Source organism: Gouania willdenowi, chromosome 8 (genome assembly GCF_900634775.1).
Source record: "Gouania willdenowi chromosome 8, fGouWil2.1, whole genome shotgun sequence".
Lineage (NCBI taxonomy): Eukaryota > Metazoa > Chordata > Actinopteri > Blenniiformes > Gobiesocidae > Gouania > Gouania willdenowi.
In genome coordinates this window covers 26,103,625-26,130,069 of record NC_041051.1, presented here as the reverse complement: position 1 = coordinate 26,130,069, position 26,445 = coordinate 26,103,625, and the positions used below count along the sequence as shown (strand labels likewise).

Below are 26,445 nucleotides of genomic sequence, written 5' to 3'. Positions count from 1 at the left end.
ACACACACACACACACACACACACACACACACACACACACACACACACACACACACACACACACACACACACACACACACACACACACACGATATTAAAATGGGGTCAGTTCACGACCCAAAAAAGGTTAGGAACCACTGATGTAATGTCATATACAATGCAACCTTACAGTGAAATTTGTCTCTGAATTGTACCTATCATGTTGAGGAATTATGTATAATTAAAAAAAAGTATAATAATCTGTAAAGAATGTAAATCGGTAAAGTAATGTAGCTCTCGTTGATGAGATTGTTCTCCGTCACTATTGGTAGTCTTACATCGGCTGTAATTTGTGGCAATGCATAGAGGCTCCTGACTGCTGGTTAATTTATATTCTAGTTTAAAATTTTTATTTTTTATCCATGTACGCCCTATGACAATTTGCGCACCCCCGGAGGTACCTGTACCCCACTTTGGGAACCTAGGGTCTATTGTATAAAATCCCAAAATAATTGAGGTTGTAAACTAACAAATGTGAACTGTTTTACAAGCTATAATGCTAATTTACCGTAATCATTTTAAATAACGACTTTTCCCTTTGAGATTTAAGTTTATGGCAATTTTTGAATACATTAAAATTCATATTATTTTAAGGGATGACTTATACATGTTGGGACTTCACATCTTTGCATTTAAATTAGTCAATTAGGAATTGTAGAATTATTTCAAGAATTAATATTTTTGTCTATACATTTGCAATGAATTGATTCCTTATTAAATCAGCTCAACATCCATCCATTTATCTATTTTCTGTCCGGCTTGTTCCTGTTTTCAGGGTTGCAGGGGTCTGCTGGTGCCTATATCCTGCTTTTGATGGACATTAATGGGCCCATGTTACGCTAAATAGACTTTTCTGTGCTTTAAACATCATAAAAGTGCTATTAGGGCTTCATACACATGCCCAAAGTGTTTTTTTCATTGAGTCCCTCAATCGTTAGTTAGAGGGTGATTTGCTCCTTTCTTACTGCAGGGTGAGCCCAAACACCTCGCTCCAATTTGATGACGCGACCTCAAATACTATGTTTTTGGGGTTCTTAGAACAAATGTAGATGGGTGAAAAACAGTGTTGTGCTAGGTACTGAAAAAAAGTAACTAGTTACCGTTACTCGTTACTTCATTCACAAAGTAACTCAGTTACTATTTTGATTACTTACACCAAAAAGTAATGCGTTACTGGAAAAAGTAACTTTTGAGTTACTTAGAATTAAAGAATTTATTATTTATTTTGGGTCATTTGTGTCCATACAGCTTCATATCAGTGCTGTAATAATATAATAACCCACTGTTGATCAACTACTATAAAACAACCATAAATGATGTGCATATAAAGCATAAAACAGCTGCTCCAAAATTAAAACTGTAATTTTTCAGCCTTGACACAGTAATGTAAAGTAAGCTGTGCACATTCAAGGTGCACATTCTGCTGTTGCAAATGCTTATAAAAATAAATGTGGAAAAACTAATTCACAGCATTTTTCTCAGCTACACAATGCTAAACATATCAGGTTAATGAGCTGCTGTTAGCAGTCACTCAGCAGCAGCGACAGGCTCCATATTTACAACAACATACCGTGCAATAGTTTAGCTGACCTGTTCCAGTCACAGTCCGTTAAAATCCAGCCACAGCGTTAGCTTAGCTTCACTGATGCATCTTTTGGAGACAAAAATAATGTGCGTATTTCCACTCAGAGAAGCACGTCCTGTTCTCGCATTGACTCGCCATGATTGGCGCACGTGATGTAAACAAAAACACGCTGACAATGCTTCTTCTTCTACTGTTTTACTGTGTTTGGCACGGCGTCCCGCAAAAATATGTAGTACCACTGTAAACAGGAAGTACACTGCAGCTAGCAAAGCAACGGACAAATGCACCATTTTGTAACGGTAACGGCGTTATTTCATTAGAAAAATATTGCGTTACAGTACTAGTTACTGTCAAAAGTGATGTTACAAGTAACGCGTTACTGGTGAAAAATAACATGATATGGGACCTTTAAAAGCGATAAAAGCAGACACACTTAAATGTTTTGAATCATCAAACCAATTTTAATATCTCACAAAGCCATGCCAAGTCAATATAAAATGCAGTTTCTAAATGATGATTTTTTTTTTTTGTTAAGAGGTAAAAAAAAGAAAATTGAAACTTATATGACCCAATGTGAAAAAGAAATTGCCCCCCATCGTTAAAACATGAGTTAACTGTCTGCGGAAATCTGATTACAGTTCCACTGGCCACACTCAGGCTTGATTACCCCTATGGATGTTGAATCAAGAAATTACCTAAATTAAACCTGTCAGACAAAGTGAAGTAGGCTACAAGACCTCAAAAAGAAACAGGATCCAAAGAAGTTTAAGAACAAATAAGAAACAAAGTGATCCAAGGCTTTGGGAATACAGCAAACCACGTTTAGAGACACTATCCACAAATGGAGAAGATTGGGAGAAGTGGGGAACCATCCCAGGAGTGGTCGATCAACCAACATTACTCTAAGAGTGCAATGACAACTTATCCAGGAGGTCACAAATGGTCCCAGAACGACATCCAAAGAACCAATCCCCAATTCTTTTGAAGAAATATTCCATGAACAGACGAGACAAAAATTTTACTCTTTGGAAGTTGTGCGGTTCGTTAAATCTGGCATTAAAATTAAAATTTATTTGAGAAAACAACATCTTTCTAACAGTCAAGCATGGTAGTGGCAGTGTCATTATCTTGGGCTGCTTCACTGCTTGAGGACCTGAATGACTTGCTGTGATTGATAAAACAATTAAGTGTGCCATCTACCAGAAAATCCTGAAGGTAAACGTCTGGCCTTGGTCATGGTTTGTGCCTTAAAGCTCAAGCACTCTTGGGTTGATTGATTGATGGCTCGAATAAAACTAAATTAAGTTTTTGGAGTGGCCAGGTCAAAGTACAGAATTCTGTCCAATGGAGATGTTGTAATGTGACCGTAAACAGACAAAAACTCTCAAATATGGCTGGGTTAAAACCTTTCTGCAAAGAAGAGTGGGCCAAAATTCCTTGACAGCGATGCTAAAGACGTGTCATTACTCATTGCAAACGCTTGGTTTCAGTTATTGCTGCAAAGAGTGACAATTACTATTTTTGTGCCTGATGGATTTTGATTTTTTTCTTCCTTAATAAAAAACATCAGAAAATACATTTTATATTTACTTGGGTTGTGTTTGTGAGATATTAAAATTGGTTTGCTAATCCAGAGTCTGTCAAGTGTGATAAATATGCAAAAAAAAAGAAGAATAAGAAAGGGGGTAAATACTTTTTCACGGCACAGTATGTCCCTAAGGCGAGCAACTAATCACTCTTCTGTTAATGAGAAGGTCTAATCACTCTGTATGAATTAAACACACCCACTATCGTGTTAGCGTGAGATCAGAATACCATCTCCCTGACCTTCAAATTCACCTTCACACTTCAGCCAATCTTCTTGCTGACCTAATTAGAGTAAGCTGTAGCTCACATCAAATCTGATTATTTCTACCTTCTCAAAATAGCTAAGGTGCTCAATTTCAATTTTAAATACAGTGAGAACTGGTGACCTGGTTAGAGTCCACCACTTAGGACATTAATCAAGGCTCTGTGTCTCTGTTGAACCGACAAAGTCCTCTAATTTACCTTTAAAAGTTGGTCAGCAAAGGACGCTGTTGTCTGATTAATGTTGAGAGTGTAACAATAAATCAATCAGGTTTTGCTCTTTGATACGTTTTCCCTTGAGATCAGCAAATAAAGTTTCAGCTCAAAGCCCTCAGATAGAGAAATCTCTATCAACTAGAAATAAAAATGAAAGCCAGTGTAGCGTGATAGAAAGATTTGCAGGTTAGTGAACACCCCCACACGCATACGCACACAGAGTTTGCAGGTGGCAATGGGAGCATTTCACCTTCTTGTGGTCAAAAGTTTTCCTTACAGTTCTTAATATAATGCACATAATATACAAATATTTTAAGTGCCATAAAACACAGTGACTGTATAAAATATATATGAATTCATTGATTGTTCTTTTAAGTTAAGTTATATTCTGGTGCTTGAGTCATGTGACCATCGTCTTGGTTTCAAAACTTCAAATTTCATTAAGTCTGAAATCCTGAGAAGGTCAAACAGTTTGTCTGCAGTGAAACTATGTTGAAATGTTATTATTATTTTTTTCTTTCATAAAATAGTTTTTTGCTGCTTTGATTCTAATATATTAATCTTAGTTTAAACAGATGATAGTTCTACCTCAGGTGTGTAGTAGAAGTTTTCAGTGAAATGGTCCCAAGCTTTTGAGACTTTAGGTTGGTTCTTCTTCTGTTGCGCAATTCTTCTTCACAACGTAAATGGTGAAGCGACACTGCGCCCAGCAGTTCATGTATGGTACTGCAGCAAAAATAGTAAAAAGTAAAAAGCAGCCGCCGGCCTGATTTTATCATACATTTACAACAAAAAATGATGCGCCAACGCAAATCTTTTTCTTTTTTTTTTGACCCCCCGACAAGAATCTCAAACTCCGCCTATGATTCTAGTTAACAGTTACCAGTTGTTTTTTGATTATACAGCCAAACTACTGTATCTCTACTTACAGTACATTTGTTAATACTAATAAAGGTTGTTAGGTTAAATGCATGTTTTTCTACAGTCATTTGGTACCAATAATACATTTGGAATGAGTTAAAGGGCTCGGGGATCCAAACACCTCATCCCCCGACCCCACTCCACCCACCACATGAATCTTACTCTGACCTGGCATTAAACTTTAGAGCCCCCTGTATGTGTGTGTGTATGCAGATTGCTAATTAAGCTTTGCATTCGTTTATGCTCATCATTGATGGTTTCCATCTGTGAGGACAAAAGGATGGTGAAAATCATTCGGACTGGTCACCATTAAAGGCCCATGATGTAAAATGCACGTTCAGTTACTGCCTTTTTATTATATTTGTTTACTTCTTTTTCTGGTTCCAAATGAGAGCTTTATATTACATTGTTATTAAAAGTGAATCCATGCATTGACACACAATAGAGAAATGTATCTTTTTTCATTAATGTATGGAATATTGTAGTCATAAATGCGTACAAATGACAGAAACAGTCATAAATAAACTGTATATATATATATATATATTTATTTTTTTATTTTTTTTTATTCTTTTTTTAACAATGTAGCTGACACGTGTGCACTGGTTTCTGTCATTAATCACATAATAATGATAGCTTATTTTTATGATGATTACCATGCAGTTGTTTGTGTCACAGTTGAGTTGTGTTTAGGTTATTTAGTTGTTTCTACCATCTGTTATACTTATTTACTTATTTTTTGTGTTTAGAGTAAAGATGAACTCACAGTGTGTGCACAGCAGCTTCTCAATTAGAGTTTTAGTTTTGACAGTTTGTTTATTTCAGTCTGCTCTCGCAAAAAACCTCCCATTAAAATACTTCACAAAACAAACCCCGGTCACAATAATGATGACAACATGATTTCACATTATTTCTGTCAGTCTGTCTAATGTATAACGGGAAACCATCTATGATTTTTTTTTAGTTCTGCAGAATAAATCATTTTTTGAAGTAATTCCACTTTGGGCATTGACCATTGCCTTCCCTGAAATATTAAACAACCACATTTTTACATTTTCTTTAGTCTCTAGTTTTCCAAAAACAAAATTAATGATTCCAGAATCCAGCAGGGAGTTTAACACGGTAGGATAATTTTCCACAGACTTGTGAAACAAAGTGTCCTCCTGTGTTAATTACTTTGCACTAAACTTGTAATGTGTCCCACTGCGCAGGCTGGTGGAAAAGGGACAGTGTTTTCATCGTAGGCTGGCAGCCACAATTCTTTTCTCACGCTGTTAATCTCACAACACGTTGACGGATATGTAGAAACAGAAACCCCAGAGGCTCATTATTCAAAAGGCCTCACCATCTCTACATTGATCTTTCCTCTATTTCCAGCGTGTCGCTGAGCTGACTGTGTGGCTAAAACACACTGAGATGTAAAGAGTTGGGATCAGGTTTGGACTGAATTTAGTTAAAGAAAAACTTCTGCCTACTAGGGGTTGAACAGACTAGTCGATTAGCCGACTAGTTCACTTTAGTGTTGTCTCGCCACTTGACTAGTCGCAGTATCTGACTTTTGCCCAAGATGGCGGCGCAACACAGCAAACAAGGGTCCTAGTACCCCTGCACGGCAAGGCAGGACAACATCAAGTGTTTCTCCTCAAACTGCAGCTGGTAGGCAGATACTACGGCTAATAAACATGCTAATGTTAGCTGTAGTGGTAACATGTCTGTGTATAAAGCAGATCTGGAAAACATCAGCAGTGCAGGATGGAGGCTCCGTTAGCGAGAGAAAATTGCTGTTGTGCCAAAATCTGTGACCCAAAAAAATCTGTGACCGGAAGTAGTGACAGTCCCAACCCCTGCGGCTTCTTTAATAGCTACGAAGAGGTTTAAGCAGTTGATGTAGCACTCTTCTTTTCTGCAGCTGAGAAGCCGCAGCAGTCACAGATTTTTTGTTGACCATTCATACCGTAAAAACGGCGCTAAAAATGACACTGTTTATGACGATGCTGTTTTCCTGCCACCAAGTCGGAGGCAGGAAAGTTGCAAGTGCGGTTTTCTGGCCAGAGACAACGGGGGGATGAAAGACCTTCCGATCACCCCATAAACACTTGAATTACCCTCAGAGGGACTACGAGAAGGATTTATTTAGGTGAAAAAGTTACATAGTTCTGTTTTAAAGATACATTTGAACCTAGAGTTTCCTACATTCTGCAGGTTAACAATGAAAGGCAGCTCGAAAATGTGCAAATAGCAATAACAGCTGTGCCATATTGGACCAACGGTTATTCGTACAGATATTTACGCTCCTTTAGATTTCTCCTCACACACCAAACTACAGGTGATGAATAGAAATGCACATATAGTTTCATAACAACAGCATATCAATGATTACATGACATGCAATGCTATTCCATGTGTTATGCACATGCTGAGGGAAACAGAAGGGCTTTTGATGTGACAATTAATTCATCTTGACAGATACCTGCAATTTAGTCAACCATTTCAACACAATATGTTTTTATTAGCACACCTCAAAGTGAAACAAATAAAATAAAGAAATGAAGGATGGTGGGGGGAAAAAAAACTGAAAAAATGACAACTGTTAGAAGACAGACATTGAGCTTGACAGCGCGCTGCCAAAACACCATCGATGGAGTCTTTGCAGCTCCAAGCAAAAGGAGTGAAAGCAAAGGTGGTGAAAAACAACTTTGGCAGCAGAGAAAAGACTGCCTGCATCAAAGCTCACCAGCTGCATGTTGCTGAGAGTCCTGCAGCCTTTGCTATTTGCTGTGTGAAATGAAACAGAGGTGTCAGTGTGAATGAGAGGAGATCCAAAGGTGAAGCTCTCAGGAGACCAGGGGCACCATGTATAAATGCTCCGTACGTACAAAAGAAAGCAAACGTAAACAATGTTTGGGATTTATAAAAAAAAACAAACTTGGTCAGATAATGTGCACACCTCCACAGCAGCTCTGACCAGGGTTTGGGTCAATTACATTTTTCAGTTACAATTACGTTATTCATTGCCAGTGTTGGGAACGTTACTTTAAAAAAGTAATTAGTTATAGTTTTTATTTATTTTTACTTTATTTATTCAGTTTATTTCCGACATGGTTGCATTCACAGAAGTTTTGTTATTCCTTTTTTTTTTTTTTTTTTGTACATGCCGAAAAAGGAGACGAGAGAAGCAGTTTGCTTATCTAAATCCCGTCCCCTGTTTTGAACACAGAAAATTTACATCAAAGCTTGTCTCTCTGGACAAACAGTCTTAGGTTGTTCTGAACACAATTTCATTTTTTTTGTCCTTTTTTATGTAGGATTTATTCTCATCTGTAGTCAGTGTTGTCTTTTTTCATTCGTCCGCTCTCTCCGAAGACCAGAAGAGAAGTTACTACTTGTTCCAAAAAGTAACTGCATGAGTAACTAAATTACTCTATACTAAAAGTAACTCATTACCAAGGAAAGTAACTATTTGCATTACTGTTAAAAAAAAAAAAAAAAGTTGCTCTATGTTAAAAAATTCATTTGTGTAAAATAATCAAATATTACACATATCATATATGAAGGATATATTTGCAAAAAACGAAGGGGGAAACAATTATACAGACGCCCCAGGGAGTGAGTGAATATGCGTGCGCCATACACTATTTATTGAATTAGTTATATGTACTGTCATTGTGAGAAAAACATTACATATTATTATGAAATCCAGACAGTAAGTGTGTTCTTAACCCTAGAACACTATCGGCGGGAGATTTCCACCCGAGCAAACATATTTACAATATTTTCATGAAGTTGTGTTTGTCAGAGTGTCTTGTGGCACACATATAGCCTACTCAAAGGGTAAACAAAGAGGGGGCTGGCTCACATCGTGCTACGGTAACACACAAGGATGGAATGTGAAAAAGTCAGACAAAACTGTTGTGGGAAAAAAAAATAAAAAATACATACACACATATATATATATATATATATATATATATATATATGCTGTCTTCAAAAGATTGCACTTCTTGTAGCATTGACCTTCAACAGCATGTGCAGACAAAGTAGGGAATAAAAAAAAAAAAAAAAAGGTGTGGATGTTCCTCTACTCTAAAACTCACTTTTTCCTACAAGCACATGTTTGGGTAAAAGCGTTAGTGTCCCGTTATTACTACCCTGTGTGTACTGACTGCATCTAAAACATAAAGTAAGTAAAGATGGTTCTAAAATATCTCTTTTTAGTTTAGTAGTTATAAAAAAAGTCATAAAACCCGTATATAATATAATACATTGTTACCCATTCAAAAAATAACATTTTTTGTTCCACTCTCCTGCAATGATTCACCAGGGAAGCCTCAAATGCCATTTTCAGTTTTTTTTCTAACATTTTTTTTTTCTTTTTGTCAGGCATGGCATAGTTGAAAAAAAAAAAAAAGAACACAACTCTAATCTAAGACGTGTGAGCGCCTTCCTTTATAAATCTGAAAGTTTTTCGCGCATGCGTTTCAGTGTACGCCACTTGAAATTATCTTTCCTACGTACAGTTCTATAAATGAGGCTCTAGCTGGGAATCGATTGTAGGTCTACCATCATCATGAAAGCACAAGAGGCCAAAGAGACGGAGACAAACATAAAGCTACAACACTGGAATGCACCCAAAACTCATCATCACCTTTTTCAAATTTTCAGAAATAAATTTTTTAGTAAAAAGTTAAAGATATGACTTAAAGAAAGGAGAAAAAAAAGAGCTAATAATGAGTATCAAAGAGACCCACCCTCTGTTCTTGTGTGGCCACAAACGTCTGGAAACCAGGAGCTACACCAAAGCCCAGCTCGTGTACAAAGGGAGGCTCAGCCTGGCTGTGGATCTGGACTCGCACACCGGCTTCAAAAGCTGTATCCTCTACAAAGAGAAGACAGACACAAAGAGTGACGTTAATCAACAGAGCCAAAATTATTATAAACATTAAATAAATTCCACATCTGCTCATGAACACATGTTGAATATTGAATAAGTTATCTCATCAGTCAAACTGAGGCTTTTCCTCGCTTACTCCATGCAATGTTACACCTTGAAAAGCATTATAGTCCATTGCATGGCCACAACACAGTGACCAAGAACCACACAGAGATAACGTCACTCGTATCTTGTGAGAATGATTGTTAATGGAAGTCAAATAACCTTCAAAAATCTAAATATATCCAGTAAATGACATGCTCGTCATCTCATTGTGTTGGAGATGCAAGTGTTTCTCAAAGAGGAAACTGACAAAGAGCTTTTTCTTGACAAATAAAGAATCAAACTAAAGACTAGTTAAAAACAAATGTTTTTATCATGCATATGCTTATAGATGCTCGCAACGATATTTTTTATCCAATAAAGATGCAGTGAAGGCCTCATAGATCAATAATGCAAAGATAATTTGCTCTATAAAAAAGGTTTAAAAGTTTTATTTAATGCTTGAATGTTTGTTTTGATCTCAACTGTAAACACTCCATTCTTTGACATTGAAAAAAAATTGTGCGTTGCATTGTGGGATGTGTTTCTTTGCCTTTACAGCGATTGGCTTGACTATTGTTCGAGACTGTTCCCTGGTGCTCCCCGTGATATCAACTCACTCTGCCGGACATTCCATTTCGCCAGATTACACTCTTTAACTGAATGCCTCAACTTTTAATGAAAACTGAGTTGAGAAGTCACGTTGCCAGAGTTTTTGGCGGCAAACAAAATAATAATTTTAGAACTAAAGATCTTCCATTTTATGATCTATAAAATGTACACTATGTCTTTATCTGTTAAAAAAAAAAATGTCCCTTAGAGCTTTAAATGCAGTAGGACTTTGCTACCATCAGTCAGTCCTCATGTACGGGGCGCTGATTGTAAAGTTGCGTATGCTAAAATAAACAGCAACTTTTCACAACATTTAGCAACAAAGCACGTTTGAAAAAATAGATTTTTTTTTTTTACGTTACTTTTGACCAGATTTACAGAAAATATTTGTGGAATTTGCAATATTTTCTTTTCTCGTAAAAAGAAATGTCCATGTTAAATCTAAATTTTAAACATTAAATTTAAATGTTAAATCTAAACATTAAATATTAAATCTAAACATTAAATGTTAAATCTAAACATTAAATATTAAATCTAAACATTAAATGTTAAATCTAAACATTAAATCTAAGTCAAAACGTTAAATCTAAATCAAAATATTAAATGTACATTTAATATAATATAAAATATAATAAATATTAAATCAAAATGTTAAATGTTGAATCAAAATGTCCTGGGTAAAACTAAATATTTAGCCAATTCACCGGAAGTACCAAAATAAAAGCTCTTTGGCGCAAACGAGGGCTAGCCGCCTTCTTTTCACACAAAGTAATTGCGCTCCACTGTTTGTCACGTTTCCTCAGTGTAATAGTTTAACAGTGTATCCTGTTTTCTGTTTGACCTAATCTGTACAATTAATTACATGTGCAATGAATAGGATTACCTGTTGTTCCGCTGAAGAAATCCTTTCTTTGGTTGATTACCATTGTTATGTTCTCCACTCTCCTCTTTCTGTTCCTGCACTGTTTGCTCTGCTTCTGCTATGTTCTTTCCCATTATTTCTTTCTATATGTGTTCTTTCCCATTACTTCTCTCTTTCCACTCCTTCAAACTCTATCATAACTGACGTCCAACCCTCCTTCCTTCCTCGGTTCTAAACAATTTCTTCACTCATTTCACTCTTTCGATCCCTTTTTCCAGCTTCTCCAAGTCCACATCAACTGTAATTCCAGTTATAACTCCTCATATTGTTTTATTTTCTCTAAGACTAACACTAAGTCTGGATTTCTCTCCTTATCCTCTAACTCTTCCTCCTGTGACATCAACATGGACCACCATAACTCCACTGCGGATAGCGTTCGTTAGCGCCTTGAGCTTTTATTTAATATTTAGTTAGATTTATATTTAACATTATGATTTAACATTTAGATTTAACATTTAACATTTAGCATTTCGTTTTAACATTTATATTCAAACGTAACATTTATATTTATATTTACTATTTAACATTTAGATTTCAGATTAACGTTTAGATTTTGATTTAATGTTTAACATTTAGATTTCAATTTAACATTTAGATTTCATATGTGGTTTGTTGTTAAATGTTGCGAAAAGTTACTGTTTGCGCAACTTTACAATACTCACGCCTGTTCCTTTAATGACCAGTAACTTTGTTCCCTCATGTGTAACTTTAACAGTCTTTATTTCTTTAAACAACAGGATGTTTGTGTTTGAGTATCTTTAACCTAGATGGTAAATGGTCTAAATCAGGCATGAGCAACGGGCGGCATGGGGGCCACATGCGGCTCTCAATCTAATTTTGTGCGGCCCCCCCAAGTAAACAAAATGACTCCAAACATCATACAAAATTACAGAAAGAAATATACAAAAGGAAAACAAAAACACACAAAACAAAAATATACATAGTGACAACAAAAACAACCAAACAATACCAAAGACCTAAAGGGGGTATACTACGAATCTAGATGACCTCTTATTGCACTAACTTCCAGGATTTAACCAGTGTGTGCTGTCCTCCAATGGTCGTTGGAGCTTAATCACTATGGCAATTAATACTGATAGGCTTACATGGTCGGCAGCAGGTTTTGCTCTGGCTTAGATGTTAGCGAGCCTAAAGTCCCGCCTCCTGACCAATCAGATCTCTTAGAAAACACCCTGCCCGTTGAAAGATGATCCTGGTTGGTGCAAATATGACAGCTGAGTTTATAAAGAAGATTATTAAATACGAATGCAATCCATTCATCCTTTAAGAGAGACATAGATTTATATTTAAAGGACTGATTTACAGTCAGCTGATATAGCCTGTGTGTGCGGACGGCTGAAGTCATTAATTAATTAACTAATACGCTGGGGTTGACATTATCAGCAGGAACATGCACAATGTGCTCTCATCCCAATGTGTGTGATAGAGGTCTACTTGAATAGAAACTCGTGTGTGCTGTAATAAAGTTTAACTGCAGAGCGATGTCCGTTTATCATCCAATGGATTAACATAATAAATAATCTCGTGCTGTTGCGCATTCACAGTGTCAGCAGCTTCCTCCCTGAGTGCTCTCATTCCTGCCTTTTCTGTAACAACAGGGTTGTCATTGGTATGAATTATGGATTTTAATTATTTATCATTTTAAACTTCAGCAACCTGGTCGGTACCAAGTTATGAAGTGGATCAGACCTGAGCGAGTATCAAAGCTCCGCCTCCTACTGTGCGCTGCACTATCACTGTTGCTCTTCACTGTCATCATGGATTTATATTTATTATATTTGTTTATAATGGTCAGACGCCGCAATCTCCACCCCTTTCATGTGCACACGCACGTAGCGAGGCTGTAATCACTTGGCTTTAATTAGTGTGTTGTGATCATAGGTGATTGACTGTCGTAGGACAGCTCCTGTCTGACAGGGAATGTTTGGTTAGTTGAAGCCAGCTAACGTTCCTTACTGTGTTATTGCTCAAATTGGTCATTGTTCTAAATGCTGACATGAATGTTAATAATGTGGCCCTGGGATCAAATCATCAAATTTTTGTGGCCCCCACTGTGATAAAAGTTGCCCATGGTCTAGATGATGGCCACACTCGAAAAAGCAACTTTTTGTTATTTATCATTATTAGCTTTTAGGGATGACAGTATACAGATTGACTGCTTTTGAATGGCTTTGATCAACTGCTGTGTTTACACATTCAAAGTGTACACGTTTATGCCCAGTATATGTCATTTTAGAGAGAAGGAAAAATACATCCTTTTAGTCGTAAATTCAGCAGCTTTTTTCCACTTGAGGCCACAGGCTGTTAAAAGCACATTATTTATAACACACTCTGGAAGACGTGTCGCTCCATTTGCTGTAACATCAAATACAAATTTAAGAAGGATTGGTTCTGACTTAACAGATGAAAAGACCATTATCCCTTCTTTTTAAGCTTTCATTTACACGCACACACACACACGCACATAAGGCAAGGAGGAAAGAGCTATAACATTGACAGGCAAACAAAGATCCCCCTATGTGGGAATCGATAATGCTTTTCACTCATGCTGCATCATTCAGTGTCAGTAGTGGACTCGCGGACATTTAATCATGTTTCTCCTTCCCCACTGACCTGCTGGTCATCTAGAGATTCTCTGCTACTGAGAGAATGGAGTCTTTCTGCATGGATGGACACGTAAATGAGCACACATGGACACACAACAATAGAGCCATCAATCTAATATCTGTAGATATAGCACACATTGCACTGATCAGATTCATGCTCAATAACAGTTGAATGCATCACAGATTTTTGGTTATAGACATGGCAGGAACTAAAATGAAGGCCCATAGCTCAGAAAATCCAAACTCGTGTATGTTAGCCCTGTAAAGCCTGAATCATTAAAATAATTTACAGAAAATGCCAAAAAAAAAAAAAAAAAATCAAATATCAATTATGATAGTAGTACAAGTAGACTGATCTAGTCTACTCGTAGTACAGTAGACTGATCTAGTCTACTCGTAGTACAAGTAGACTGATCTAGTCTACTCGTAGTACAAGTAGACTGATCTAGTCTACTCGTAGTACAAGTAGACTGATCTAGTCTACTCGTAGTACAAGTAGACTGATCTAGTCTACTCGTAGTACAAGTAGACTGATCTAGTCTACTCGTAACTGACTTAGTCTACTCTTAGTACAAGTAGACTGATCTAGTCTACTCGTAGTACAAGTAGACTGATCTAGTCTACTCGTAGTACAAGTAGACTGATCTAGTCTACTCGTAGTACAAGTAGACTGATCTCGTCTACTCGTAGTACAAGTAGAATGATTTAGTCTACTAGTAGTACAAGTAAAGCCAAAGATTCATTAGTAGTACAAGTAGAGTTAATGCAGATGAAGTAGGAGGGATTAGTAAACCAAAATTGAGTACAAGTAGAGCTTAATAATGGACTATGTCACTAATTTAAGCTGAACGGCTTTCCAAAGACCTTACTAGTAAAACATTCTACTAGTAGACAAATTTGTGTTACAAGGCAAATTTCTTGCCTTGCACATTTCATAGACGAGGGAATTCAATGCGCTTTACATGGTAAATGGACTTGATTTATATAGAGCTTTATCACCACACTGAAGCAGTCCCAAAGCGCTTTACATATCAGCGCATTCACCCAATCACCCTCACATTCACACACCAGTGGGACAAGACTGCCATGCAAGGCGCTAGTCGACCACTGGGAGCAACTTCGGGTTCAGTGTCTTGCCCAAGGACACTTCGACACATAGTCAGGTACTGGGATCGAACCCCCAACCTCGATCAGAAGACGACCCACTACCACCTGAGCCATGGTCGCCCTAAGTAAGTACATGATCAAAAAGTGCAACAGAAAACATTCAACAGCTTAAAAATCAATAAGAACATTACTAGTAGTATTCATAACACTTAGAACTTCTCTATTACTACTAAAGAATCTTTTGGTATCACTACTACCACTGGTGACACTTTTTTTTAAGAGTGTACTCATGCACTAGTGAACCAAAATGGAGTCCATGTACACCATGTTCTCACGGCTGGTTGCAAGTGAATGAACACATATTTAGTGAAACCACTCAAAAGCAATAACGCTTGCATGTAAGACCCTCATTAAAAATTAGATCAATTTAATGTGCGTTCATTCAACTGTATGCAAAGTCTGCCCAAGGCCTTCAATTTCCCCACTGCTTTCCTAACAGTTAATTAAACGTTTCTATGTAAAACTTCCTCAATTACTGTTTTTTCAATTTTCAATGAAATAGATCCATGTTTTTGTTATTCCCGCCGCAATTACCATTTCCTTTACAAAGGAAGTGAGAAATTTTAGGGAATTAAAGTGTGTGAATGGGTGAATATATTTTTAGTTTGTGTGTGTTACTTATTCTCTGTGTGCAAAGCAACATCTCAACTTTTCTATGTTCAGTTCATTTAGGAAATAATTCAATGTTTTTGAGGTCACTATCCGACCACATTTTAATAAAACGCTATGAAACTTTGGTTGACCTTAAACTATGGATTTCTTTTTTTTTATGATGACACAAATTGTGGCTCATGATATGATCTTCGGAATGCTTTGTATAATTTGTTCACACATAGTTAATGATTAAAACTATTGGTGTAAACAGCTAGCATTAGCCTCTGAAATGCACATTTTAAATGTATTATGATAATATACAAAAAGTTTTTCTTTAAGCGTTAATAGTGAAATTTGGAGTTCTAAACATTTTTTTTTTTTTTCTGACGTCGTTCTCTGACCACTGGTAGTTGATATGCTATGATCAGATGAAATAATTTGCAGGGTGCACAAAGCAAAATGCAAACATTGAGAATTTAATATCAATATGCCATTTCCTTAATCATCAGGGCACAAGAAGATAAAGATACAACATAGCTCAGTAGTTACCAGTTCATAAGTAAAAGTCAAAATCCTTTGAGTCTCCACACCAGAGCTATAAAAAAAACCCACACATTTGACAATAACAGTGAAGTGTTTGTGACACATCATCACTGTAACATGATTTACAGTTATTACTGTTTACCCACTGTGCTGCTGATCAAACAAACATTCTGAGCATGTCACCCTCACATGCATTGTGCTAATGCAAGTTATCAACTCCATCTGGCATTAATCTATCATCCATTATTTTATTGCAGAGATGTGCAACTTTTATCACCGCATGGGCCACAACACACGTGATTGTCTGATCTGAGGGCCACGTCATCAACTTTCATGTCAGCGTTTAAAATAATGACCAATCAGAGCATTAATACAGGAAACATCAAAGGCTTTGTGTATTTGTCTTATCAATTTGTATTTCTGGCGTTTCATTTTTAACATTTTTGTTCTTGTATTTTTTTGTCCTTTTGTGTATTTTTCTGTAATGTATGTTTTTTTGTAGTCATTTTCTATATTTTTATGATAGTTTATTTAAGTGTCTATAGTGTTTTGTCCTTTTTTGTGTTTTTGGAGTAAATCTGTGGTTATTTGTTGTCATTTTGTGTAATTATGTGTGTGTGCGTGTGTGTGTGTGTGTGTGTGTTTGGAGTGTTTTTGTGTAATTTTTGTTTTTTTGTACTTTTTGGTGTCATTTTGTGATTTTGTGTTTTCATTTTATGCATTTTTCTGTGCATTTTTTTATGGGCTCTTGTATCAATTGCTCTTGTATCAGTGCTCTTGTATCAATTCTGTGAGTGTGTATAAACACATGTGAATAAATGATGAACAAAAAAACCGTTTGAGCATTAAAGTATACGTGGTAATCTTTCAAAATAATACAGCCAGACATATAAAGCTTAAAACGGCCCCACACCAAATGCTCCATGGACCCCTACTGATCTGCGGCCCAGTGGGTGGGGACCACTCATTTAAATGATGTAAAGCAGTCATTCCCAACCAGGGGTACGCATACCCATAGAGGTACATGAGCACATGCAGAAAGTACTCAGAAACATTTACCAATCAATTTTAAAATAATAGGAACATGTTCCTAGTTCCTTTTTAATCTATTTTATGGACATATTTACCACAAATTAACAGTAATGTTGCTCAATAAAATACTGTATTTTATTGTAATTTATTGAAACAGGATTAGTTTATGTTCTAGTGACCATTTAACCACAATTCTGACAATAGGAGACAATATTTAGATAGCTATGTTTTTGCAAAGGTGACCTTATTTACTTACTATTGAAGATATCACATTGATTGTAATAGTATACTTTTTAACTACACGTATTATTTTGAGTTTGTTGGTTACGTCTTATGGGAACCAATGTCCAAGACACAGGGAGGAGTTTAGAAGAGAAAGTAGATACGCAAATAACACAAGATGAAATAATGAAGGGATAATTATGATATGAAGAGAGGGTACAAATTGTTTGACAAAAGTGCAAAAAGGGTACACAGGAGAGAAAAGGTTGGGAACCAATTATGTAGAATAGAAATTCACAAACAACAACACACAATCTCCCAAATGTCTATCCTAGTGGTTCTGGGCTAGTTATTATTTTCTTGGCTGAGCTGTTTGGTCAGCAGCACAGTCTTGGGAACAGAAGGTATCCAAGCAACAAACCATCTGCTTTCTCCCACTACCCAAGTCACTTTCCTTGCTCATTTTTCACACAATGAAACACATTTTTCCCCAAAAATGTAAATCTTGATGAAGTGAGGAGGTGTTCGGGTTGAAAAGCAATGTGCTAATAGATCTTCAGTTCTGCTGTCAGCCTGTGAATGATGGGTACTAGTAGTAAGAGGCATAGGAGCAGAACATGTGTCGATTGGGTGACGTGTGGGGCCAAGACTTGGCTCTGCTGAGCAAACAGTGTCCTTCTCTCTGTGGCTGACTCAGCACTTTCAAGCCAATTAAACTACACGGTGGAAAAACAAGGACGCCTCAAAATAGCCTCAGCAAAGCTACTGTTAAGATGCTAGCTTGAGTATTCAGTTTTGAAAATGAAAACCAACGGGAACCTTTGGGCATGGAGGACTGAACGTGCTGTTTAATAAACAACAGAGTCACAACTGTGGCTTAATGAAAGTGCGGCAACACTTTACCTGAAGTTTTATAAGGCTGACATCACGATGCCATTATTAAGACATGGTGCCTGTTATTAGCATAAATAAGTGGTCATGAAGGCTGTCATTAAGTGTTCGCTACCCTAACCTTAACCCTACCTAACCCCACTCGATCCCTCCACCGAACCCAAAAATGCTAACATAGCTCCAAAGGTGTCATGATTTAGCAAACAACACTTAAAAACAGACTTCATGACACCCTATTTGTGCTTGACAGTGTAATGTCTTATAAAACTGCAAGTAAAGTGTTACTAAAAGTGCTTTTACACTGAGTACCACTGCATCCTGGGTTGAATGTCTACTATTCCATGTCAGAGAAGTTGCCTATCCAATGCTCCTCAACCTAAGTTTGTGTCGTTGCATTGGTAATTTCATCACCAAAGCGAATGAACCTGGAAAACTGTCAATGTAAATAACAAAAAAATTAAAAATAAAATGCATTGCTGTCTAAAAAAAGATTGCCCTTCTTGTAGTGTTGAGCATGTGCAGACAAGTAAAATAAATAAATAAATAAATAAAACTCTGACAGACGTCAGACTTCTGTCCAGGCTGGTCAGACTGACGTCCATCTATTTTAACACTGTGTCCAACGTAAAGACATAGTTTGATCTACTACAAGAGTAAATAACAAGTGAAACATTGATGACGACTAATGCGCGCTGGTCATTTCTGAATGTAAGACGTTAATAAAATCAGGCTTTCGACACCAACACACGTTAATCTGTCATTAGTATGAGGTGGGAAAAAGAGAAATTTTAGCTGTTGCTCGGACAGAAAAATCCTCACACTGCAAAAATCGCATCAAATCAACCTGTTACTGTTTATCAACGAAGGCCTTTCAAATTAAAAGTGTGTTTTATCATTTTCATGGAGAATACAGGGGATAGGCATGTAACCACAGGTGATTTATCATTGCTATTGTGAAAATATATTTCAGGGCCAAACTTTAATTGTGTTTCTGGTATTAAATCTTGCAACCGATGTCAAGTATTTTCATCGAGCTAATGACAAAAATCATTAAACAATGCATTCAGCTTGTTTGCTCTGCTGTTTGAAGCATTTTTCACTGCAGAACATACGATAATGAGGTTCCAAATACATCCTGTTAACCTTTCTCTTCATTAGTAGCAACACACTCCTATAAACATTGTATATTTATTCTTACCTCTGATATATATACGCTTCAACTTTAAAAGCTGAAGCGTTGCAACAGCCCAACTGACCACAGCTACTGTATGTTCATCAGCATTTTTACATGAATATCCTGCTCTATCCTCAGCCCTTTGCTGGTGTTCAGTGTATTAGAGGACATGAAATAAGAAAACAATTGTTTTTCATTACACTTGGTTTTTCTAAGCTTTTGATTTGATCAGTGCTGGTACGACAACAATAATTTTATAACTTTTATTCTCAAGATGGGAAATTGTCCCCAAAGCTATTTAACAGGATACAGAATTACTGTATGTCTGAGTTAACAGTGGCACAACCTAATAATGTGAATGAAATGCTCACAGCCCAAAGGCAGAGGTTTTTATCACTGATAATTACACCTTTGGTTAAACTGAGTATTTAAACTGTCACTGCATTCTGTATTACGCTGACATTCTTCTCATTGCTATGGCTAATGTATTTCTGTATACATTTTGTTAGAAGAAAAAAAAAAACACAATTACTAATTGATTTGATTATGTTGAGGAACATCAAATATGTGTTGTTACAAAAGGTAACTAAGCATAAAAAATGCAATAACACAACAAAATTAATCTTACATCACAATAACCAGGATACTTGTTAAAGTTAGAGTTCGAACGGAATCCAGTTATTGTCTAGCTTGTACTTCTCCATGTTTACTTGTTAAAAGATATTAGATATTTTATTAGATAAAATCATAGTCTAGGACTCATTGATCAATAAATCAAAGATAATTTGCTTGGAAAAAAGAGATGTAATCGGTTGAAATTGGAATTACTCTGGAAAGAGTGCTTACTAGTTGCAATTCATCAGGACCAGAATCATACCTCATCAATTCCTCATAATTCACTATTTATGTCAACTATACATTCTATAGACTAATAATCGGATCAAAATTTCCCTGAGAAAACCTTCACTTGGGGAAAAAAAGCCCTGAATTTAATCATGAAGGTCCTCGTACTGTAGGACACTTTGACTAACACTTAAAATGAACAAATTATAAACTATCAATTCTTGGAATTCCCATGGTAATACGTACTCAGGCAATCGTGGGCATGATTAATATAACAAAAAATACATATAAAAAGTGTGCATGTAGGCTGTTATTAAGTATTGTGTTAAAATATTTGATTTGTTTTCTCTCCTTGTGGTATAGAAAACATGGACAACCATAAACTTGTTAGCCAAAGACATGATGAGTTGAGATCCCTTCAAAGATTGGATCGACTTTATTCCCAAAGTGGGTAGGTGTGTGGGCGTGGCCTAGAGCCTACCTGTGTCACCCCACACTGGCAGGTATTCGTCCTGCTGGATGTCCAGCATTATCTCCAGGCCATTCCCCGTCCCTCCCTTCATGGTTGTGCGGAGCATCTTCCCTTCTTCTTCAGCATTGAACATGTAGCACTTTCCATACCTGGTGAACACCTGAGAGAGGAGACAAAGATGTCTGATGAATGAGATGTGGTAAAGAAGCACAATTATCAAAAGTAGACCAAACCTTGTATTTAAATCAAGACATTGTTGTAAAACGTAAATTCCAAGCGACAACTTCCTCTAGGTGCTACACCAGATGCCTCTACCACAGACGTGGGCGGCACGGGGGCCACATGCGGCTTTTGGTCTAAAACAATGGCTAAATGCACAGAATGTCAACAAAAACACACAAACAAACAAAAAATATTCCCAAAATACACAAAAATTATTCCAAAATTACACAAAGAGACTCATAAAAAGACTTATAATACAGACAAAAGGACATCAGACACACAAAACAACCACCTGAACTCACAAAACAATTACACATATACAAAATGACAGTAAAGAAACAAAAAATGCTTTAATTTTTTTGTTTTTGTTTTACAAAAACACATAATGACTGATAAAATACACAAAATGCCAGCAGGAATTCATAAAATGATGGTTAGATACACAAAATAACTCCAAAAACACACAAAAAGACAACAAACAAAGACAAAAAATTCTTTGTTCTTTCCTGTGTTAATGCTCAGATTGGTCGTTATTCTTAATACTGACATGAATGTTGATAATGTGGCCCTCGGATCAGACAATCATATTTTTGTGGCCCCGCTGTAATAAAAGTTGCCCATCCCTGCTCTACAACCTTGGTTTGCCTGGTCACAGGTTGGTGACCTTTGTTTGATCTCTATTTGGAATGAATAGAAAAAATTGGTCTCCGTGCCGAAAAGCATGTACCACGTTCCCGAGAATTTAATCACTCGGTTCCACTGATTGAAAAAATGGGGCCCCTGGCGCACATACGGAGTAATGGGCCCCATTCATATATTGGTATGTGCCAATGATTCGGTACAACCAACTGTCTTAATATTTGACTCACAAATAAATGAGAAAATGACTTTAACAGAATTTGCCGAAAAAAGGCAGGTGGGCCCTCGGGCCCTTAATTGAATTGTGCGAGGCATAATCATAGTCTACGCTGAATTACCTTTGAAACGATATATCACATGACTATGTTGCCATACATTTGGAAATTACCGAAAATTGGGGGTGGTCCCCCGGGCCATTTAAAAAAAAAAAGGGCTACGAGAGTCTCATCATATTCATTCATAAAGTATTTTTGATTTTTGATTTGGACCCCAGAAGAAAAACAAAAAAACAAAAGTTGATTTTCATTTATTTGAGTCAAATATTACGACAGTTGGTGGAACCAAATCATAATATATAAATGGGGCCCCTGGCGCCCCTGTGACACGTACAGGGTAATGGGCCCCATTTATATATTGGTATGATTGTAGCGATTTTATTGATTTTGTTTAATGTTTAGCTGCAGTGAAATGTTACATGTGGATTGTTAATAACAAACACAATTATGACATTTATGTGTAGGTTTATGAATGAGCTCACTGCACAGGTGTCACGCATGTCAGGAAAAATAAAAAGAAATTGTGGAATAGTTGGTAAATATGTCAAATTAAACATAATTTTGCAAAAGGGTGCAGTTAAATGAATCTGCATGAAATTCAAAAGTGCACATATGGAAAGCTGTTACCTTTCTAAGCTATTCCACAAATGTTAAATCCAGTATTTTCCATTTCAAAGCTGAAATTGACATTTTCTTTCATAAATTGTTGTGTTATGCTTAAGGGTTGTGCTCCATTATGGTAAGATTTTCTAGATAGTTTTTTAATAATATTTTTCTCAGGTTCATGACCATTAGTCGAGCCACTGTTGGGTTGTGGGCTGCACGTGTACTCCACTCCAGTCATTTATAGCCACTCATCAAAGTATTATACACTGAGGTCTGAGAGCAGTGGGGCCAAACTATGAAGTTTCTCTGCAATTCTATGGACATTTAATTAAATCTTTAAACAGTGCATATTGTTGTAAAAAGGCATTCCTTCTGTACGAGTGTATGATTGACATGTCGCTATTTGAGGTGCTGAATTTAACTCGAAGGCATTTATGAAAAATAGATTAAATCAAAGCTGCCATGTGTAATCTTGATACACTCATACAAATGACTGAGAGTGTGTCGAAGTCAAGCGAACATGTAAATGAGTCTGCAGTTGTGAGGTCTCCACGCATGAATAGTAATCACCGTAACGGCCAGTTGCTTCAATGCGGAAATGACTGAATGACTGACAGACTAACAAGTGGAAGCGTTTAAATAAATCATGAATAACAGAACATGGCAAACCGCTTCCAGCAAGATAAATATCTAAATGTCACTTTGATCCTTCTCACAGGCCACGCCTTCTCAATATTGTGATGGAAGGAATAAAGGACGATACAATTCCACTCTTTCTGTGTTTCAAGTGGTTGGTAAAGGGATTTAACCCTTTCATTTACAAATCCGGCACTTTCTAGCTGTGTTTCTATTACCCTTGGAAATGCGCAAAATCTAAGGCAATAAAAACTGCTGATGGAAACACCTGAATTTAAAAAAAAAACACTTAAATATCGCAAAAAAGTTTTTACGCTTTCATTAGGAGGATTTTCAGATGTTTCAATATAGAAATGTCGCAAAAGCGCTATGGAAACACTTTCTGCAAACACACGTCACAGAACGTGACGTACCTGGTCACATGACCACTTCTCTCCAAGAAAACATGGCGCGGTACGTGCAGACAGAAGAGGAGACCAAGACATTTCATAGCAATATAGTTCAAAATTATTGGTGCCACATTAGACATGAAACAACAAAGGAAAACAAAGTGTTATAAGGAGGTTTGGAGCGTCCATCTTCTTGCAGCAAAGTCTTGTGGGATGAGAAACATGTTCAAAGCGCAGTTATAGAGAAATATCCCTTTTCTTTTGCAAAAATCTGTAATGGAAACTCAGCTTTTGTTTGTTTTTTTGCACATGTAACACACCATGGATCATTCATTGACTAGTAATTTTCTTTTTATAAAGTCAGAAATCAGGCCAATATGGCAAATACACAATTTAACACACATATATACTGTATATATATGTATTTTTTTTAAATTTTATTTGTTGAGTTGCATTTGTTGTTCTGTTTTTTAGATGAATATCTGCATTTGCTTCTTATAAAGAACCTAAAAAAAAAAAAAATTAAAAAAAAAAAACCAAAAATTCACCTGGCGAGAATTTGCTATCAAAGGTCATAGTAACCAAATTCATCTTTTGCGTATTGACAACATACTAATAGCAGACAGTGAAGCTTTATTTAATCCTTAGAGCAGGGGTGTCAAACTACGGGGCCAAATACGTAACAGTTGAACTGGAGTGGGCCACAGATTATATGCTCGAAAACGATTAATTTCAACATTATTGTGCCCTAGTTTGCACTTCTACGTATACATAAAATACAAAATCTGTAAGAAACCGACCATATCCAAGCAATAAGTGACAGATATCAGTCCTAACAGGATCTTTACTTTAAATTTTATATATTTTGTGACCAATTTCTATTTAATTAAAGGGAAATATTAGTCGTAATTTAATAAAAATGTATTACTTTTGTGAGATTTTTGAGTTTTTTCAACAATTTAACATTAAGAAACATGAGGAATGACTGCAGTCATGCTTTATAAGCACTGAGTACATTGTGAGCCCCTGTAAATATTGTTGAGTTTAATTTATACAATGATTAATATTTTCTCTGCCAGACTTTTAACTGGTGCTTCCAGAACATCCCACATCACCTCCATTCTTTCTACTCTGCATTGGCTTCCAGTTTCCGAGCGTTACATGGGCAGGCCCCTCAATATATCTCAGACTTGTTGTGCCCCTACACTGTGAGGCACAGTCTTTGGTCTTCAGGTCAGGCTCTCTTAAAGATCCCAAAACTCATTTTAAAACCCGAGGAGACCTGGCGTTCCAGGCTGTGGCCCCCGACTCTGGAATAACCTGCACCAGTCTCTGTGGGAGCTCAACGGTGTGGACACTTTTAAGAAACTGTTGAAGACTTCACTTTTCAAAAAAGCTTTTAGTTAACTGTATTTTACATTTTTATTATCCTTTTATGATGCTGCTCCTATGATGTATAGGCACCCATGTTTTATTATTCCATTATGATGTTGCACTTGTATTAATTTCTTCACTGCTCTGTACAGCACTTTGTGATTTTATCTGCAAAAAGTGCTTTATAAATAAATTACTTAATTACTTGCACTTTTTTTCTCTACTGCGTATGATTGAGAGAGAGATTTTTGGTCATGATGATTTTAATTGATTTTACTGATGATTTTAATTGATTTTACTGATGATTTTAATTGATTTTACTGATGATTTTAATTGATTTTACTGATGATTTTAATTGATTTTACTGATGATTTTAATTGATTTTACTGATGATTTTAATTGATTTTACTGATGTTTTTAAATGTTCTTATTGATTTTAAACAATTGAATGTTTTATCATGTAAAGTACATTGAGTTGCCTTGTGTATGAAATGCGCTATACAAATAAATTTGCCTTGCCTTGCCTTGCTCCAAAAGGCCGGATTTGGTCTCCGGGCCATTAGTTTGACATATGTGCCTTAGACCATTAAGTCATATATGCCTGGCTCACATTGTGGATGAAGGACTGCTCATACAACACTCATGCACTGATGACATGGAAACATGAGAAACGTTTCTTTGGTGTTAATATACATACATGGGAGCCACAAGCAGACTCTCTAACTTCTGTCACCATTCCCTTCAAGAGGAATCCAATGGGTCAAATTCAGGCTGTCTAAGACCTGGATTCATGTTTAACAGCTGATATCTGGTCTAGCTTTGAAGTAATAATTGGACACATTTGGTCTCAGGCTGCATACCAAAGTGCTACAGGTTCACCTTTAGCTTCCCTCAAACTGTCATTTTCTGTAATTGCTACACGCCCCTGTGCTTAAAATCACAGTTTGTATTTCTCATGTCTGCCATTTACTATGCATGTGTTTTAGTTTATGTGACTTTTAACCTGAATCCATGACAACGCAATGCACAGCTGAGATGTGGAATTGGTCTATCAGGAATGGTAAAGCAGCAAAAACATTTGGCGTTGATATTTCAGTTTTGTACAAATTTGACAGTCTGTGTTATGGTCATTTTAAAGCTCTCAGGGAAAAAACAAGGCATTGTCTTTTGCTTGAAGGTCAGTATTAATGGAAAGTTCTACTGGCAGAACCTACAACACCATTAACTGAAAACATCCTGGTATACAATGCAAATTAGGTAACATGCATTTTAATGAAAGGTATTAATAGCTACGAATTGTGCTTGAGCAGCATGACTCTTGAGGGATTAGCGATACGAACTGGGACCAGCTCTATCAACTCTCTTCAAACATGTGAGCAACCTTAACTGACTACATGTATTAAGTGCTCAACCATTTGGACGTCAGGCCAATCCCTTGTGACGTTTTGGTTGGTTTTAGTGTGTGCTAGCTGTCAGCCGCGCTTCACTGATTAGCACCCAGAGATTTCATCAAAACGTGCAACGAATCAGAACGACGTACCGTCATTCGTCCAATTTTATCATGTGCAATTATCAACATTTGATTTTGATAGCTGCTGCTATGTCGGATATTTTTTAAGGTGTA

General features: G+C 36.6%; 1 protein-coding gene across 4 annotated transcripts in view; it reads right to left on the bottom strand.

Annotated features, from left to right (window-relative positions):
* asic2 (acid-sensing (proton-gated) ion channel 2) overlaps positions 1 to 26,445 on the bottom strand; it is a 464,440-nt gene that overhangs the window by 21,858 nt on the left and 416,137 nt on the right. For all 4 annotated transcript variants that reach the window (XM_028454789.1, XM_028454788.1, XM_028454790.1 and 1 more), the window contains 2 exons: positions 20,690 to 20,840; positions 9,358 to 9,485 (listed from right to left, as the gene is read on the bottom strand). In XM_028454789.1, the coding sequence (XP_028310590.1) occupies positions 9,358 to 9,485; positions 20,690 to 20,840 (279 nt within the window). The remainder of the gene's footprint in view (positions 1 to 9,357; positions 9,486 to 20,689; positions 20,841 to 26,445) is intronic.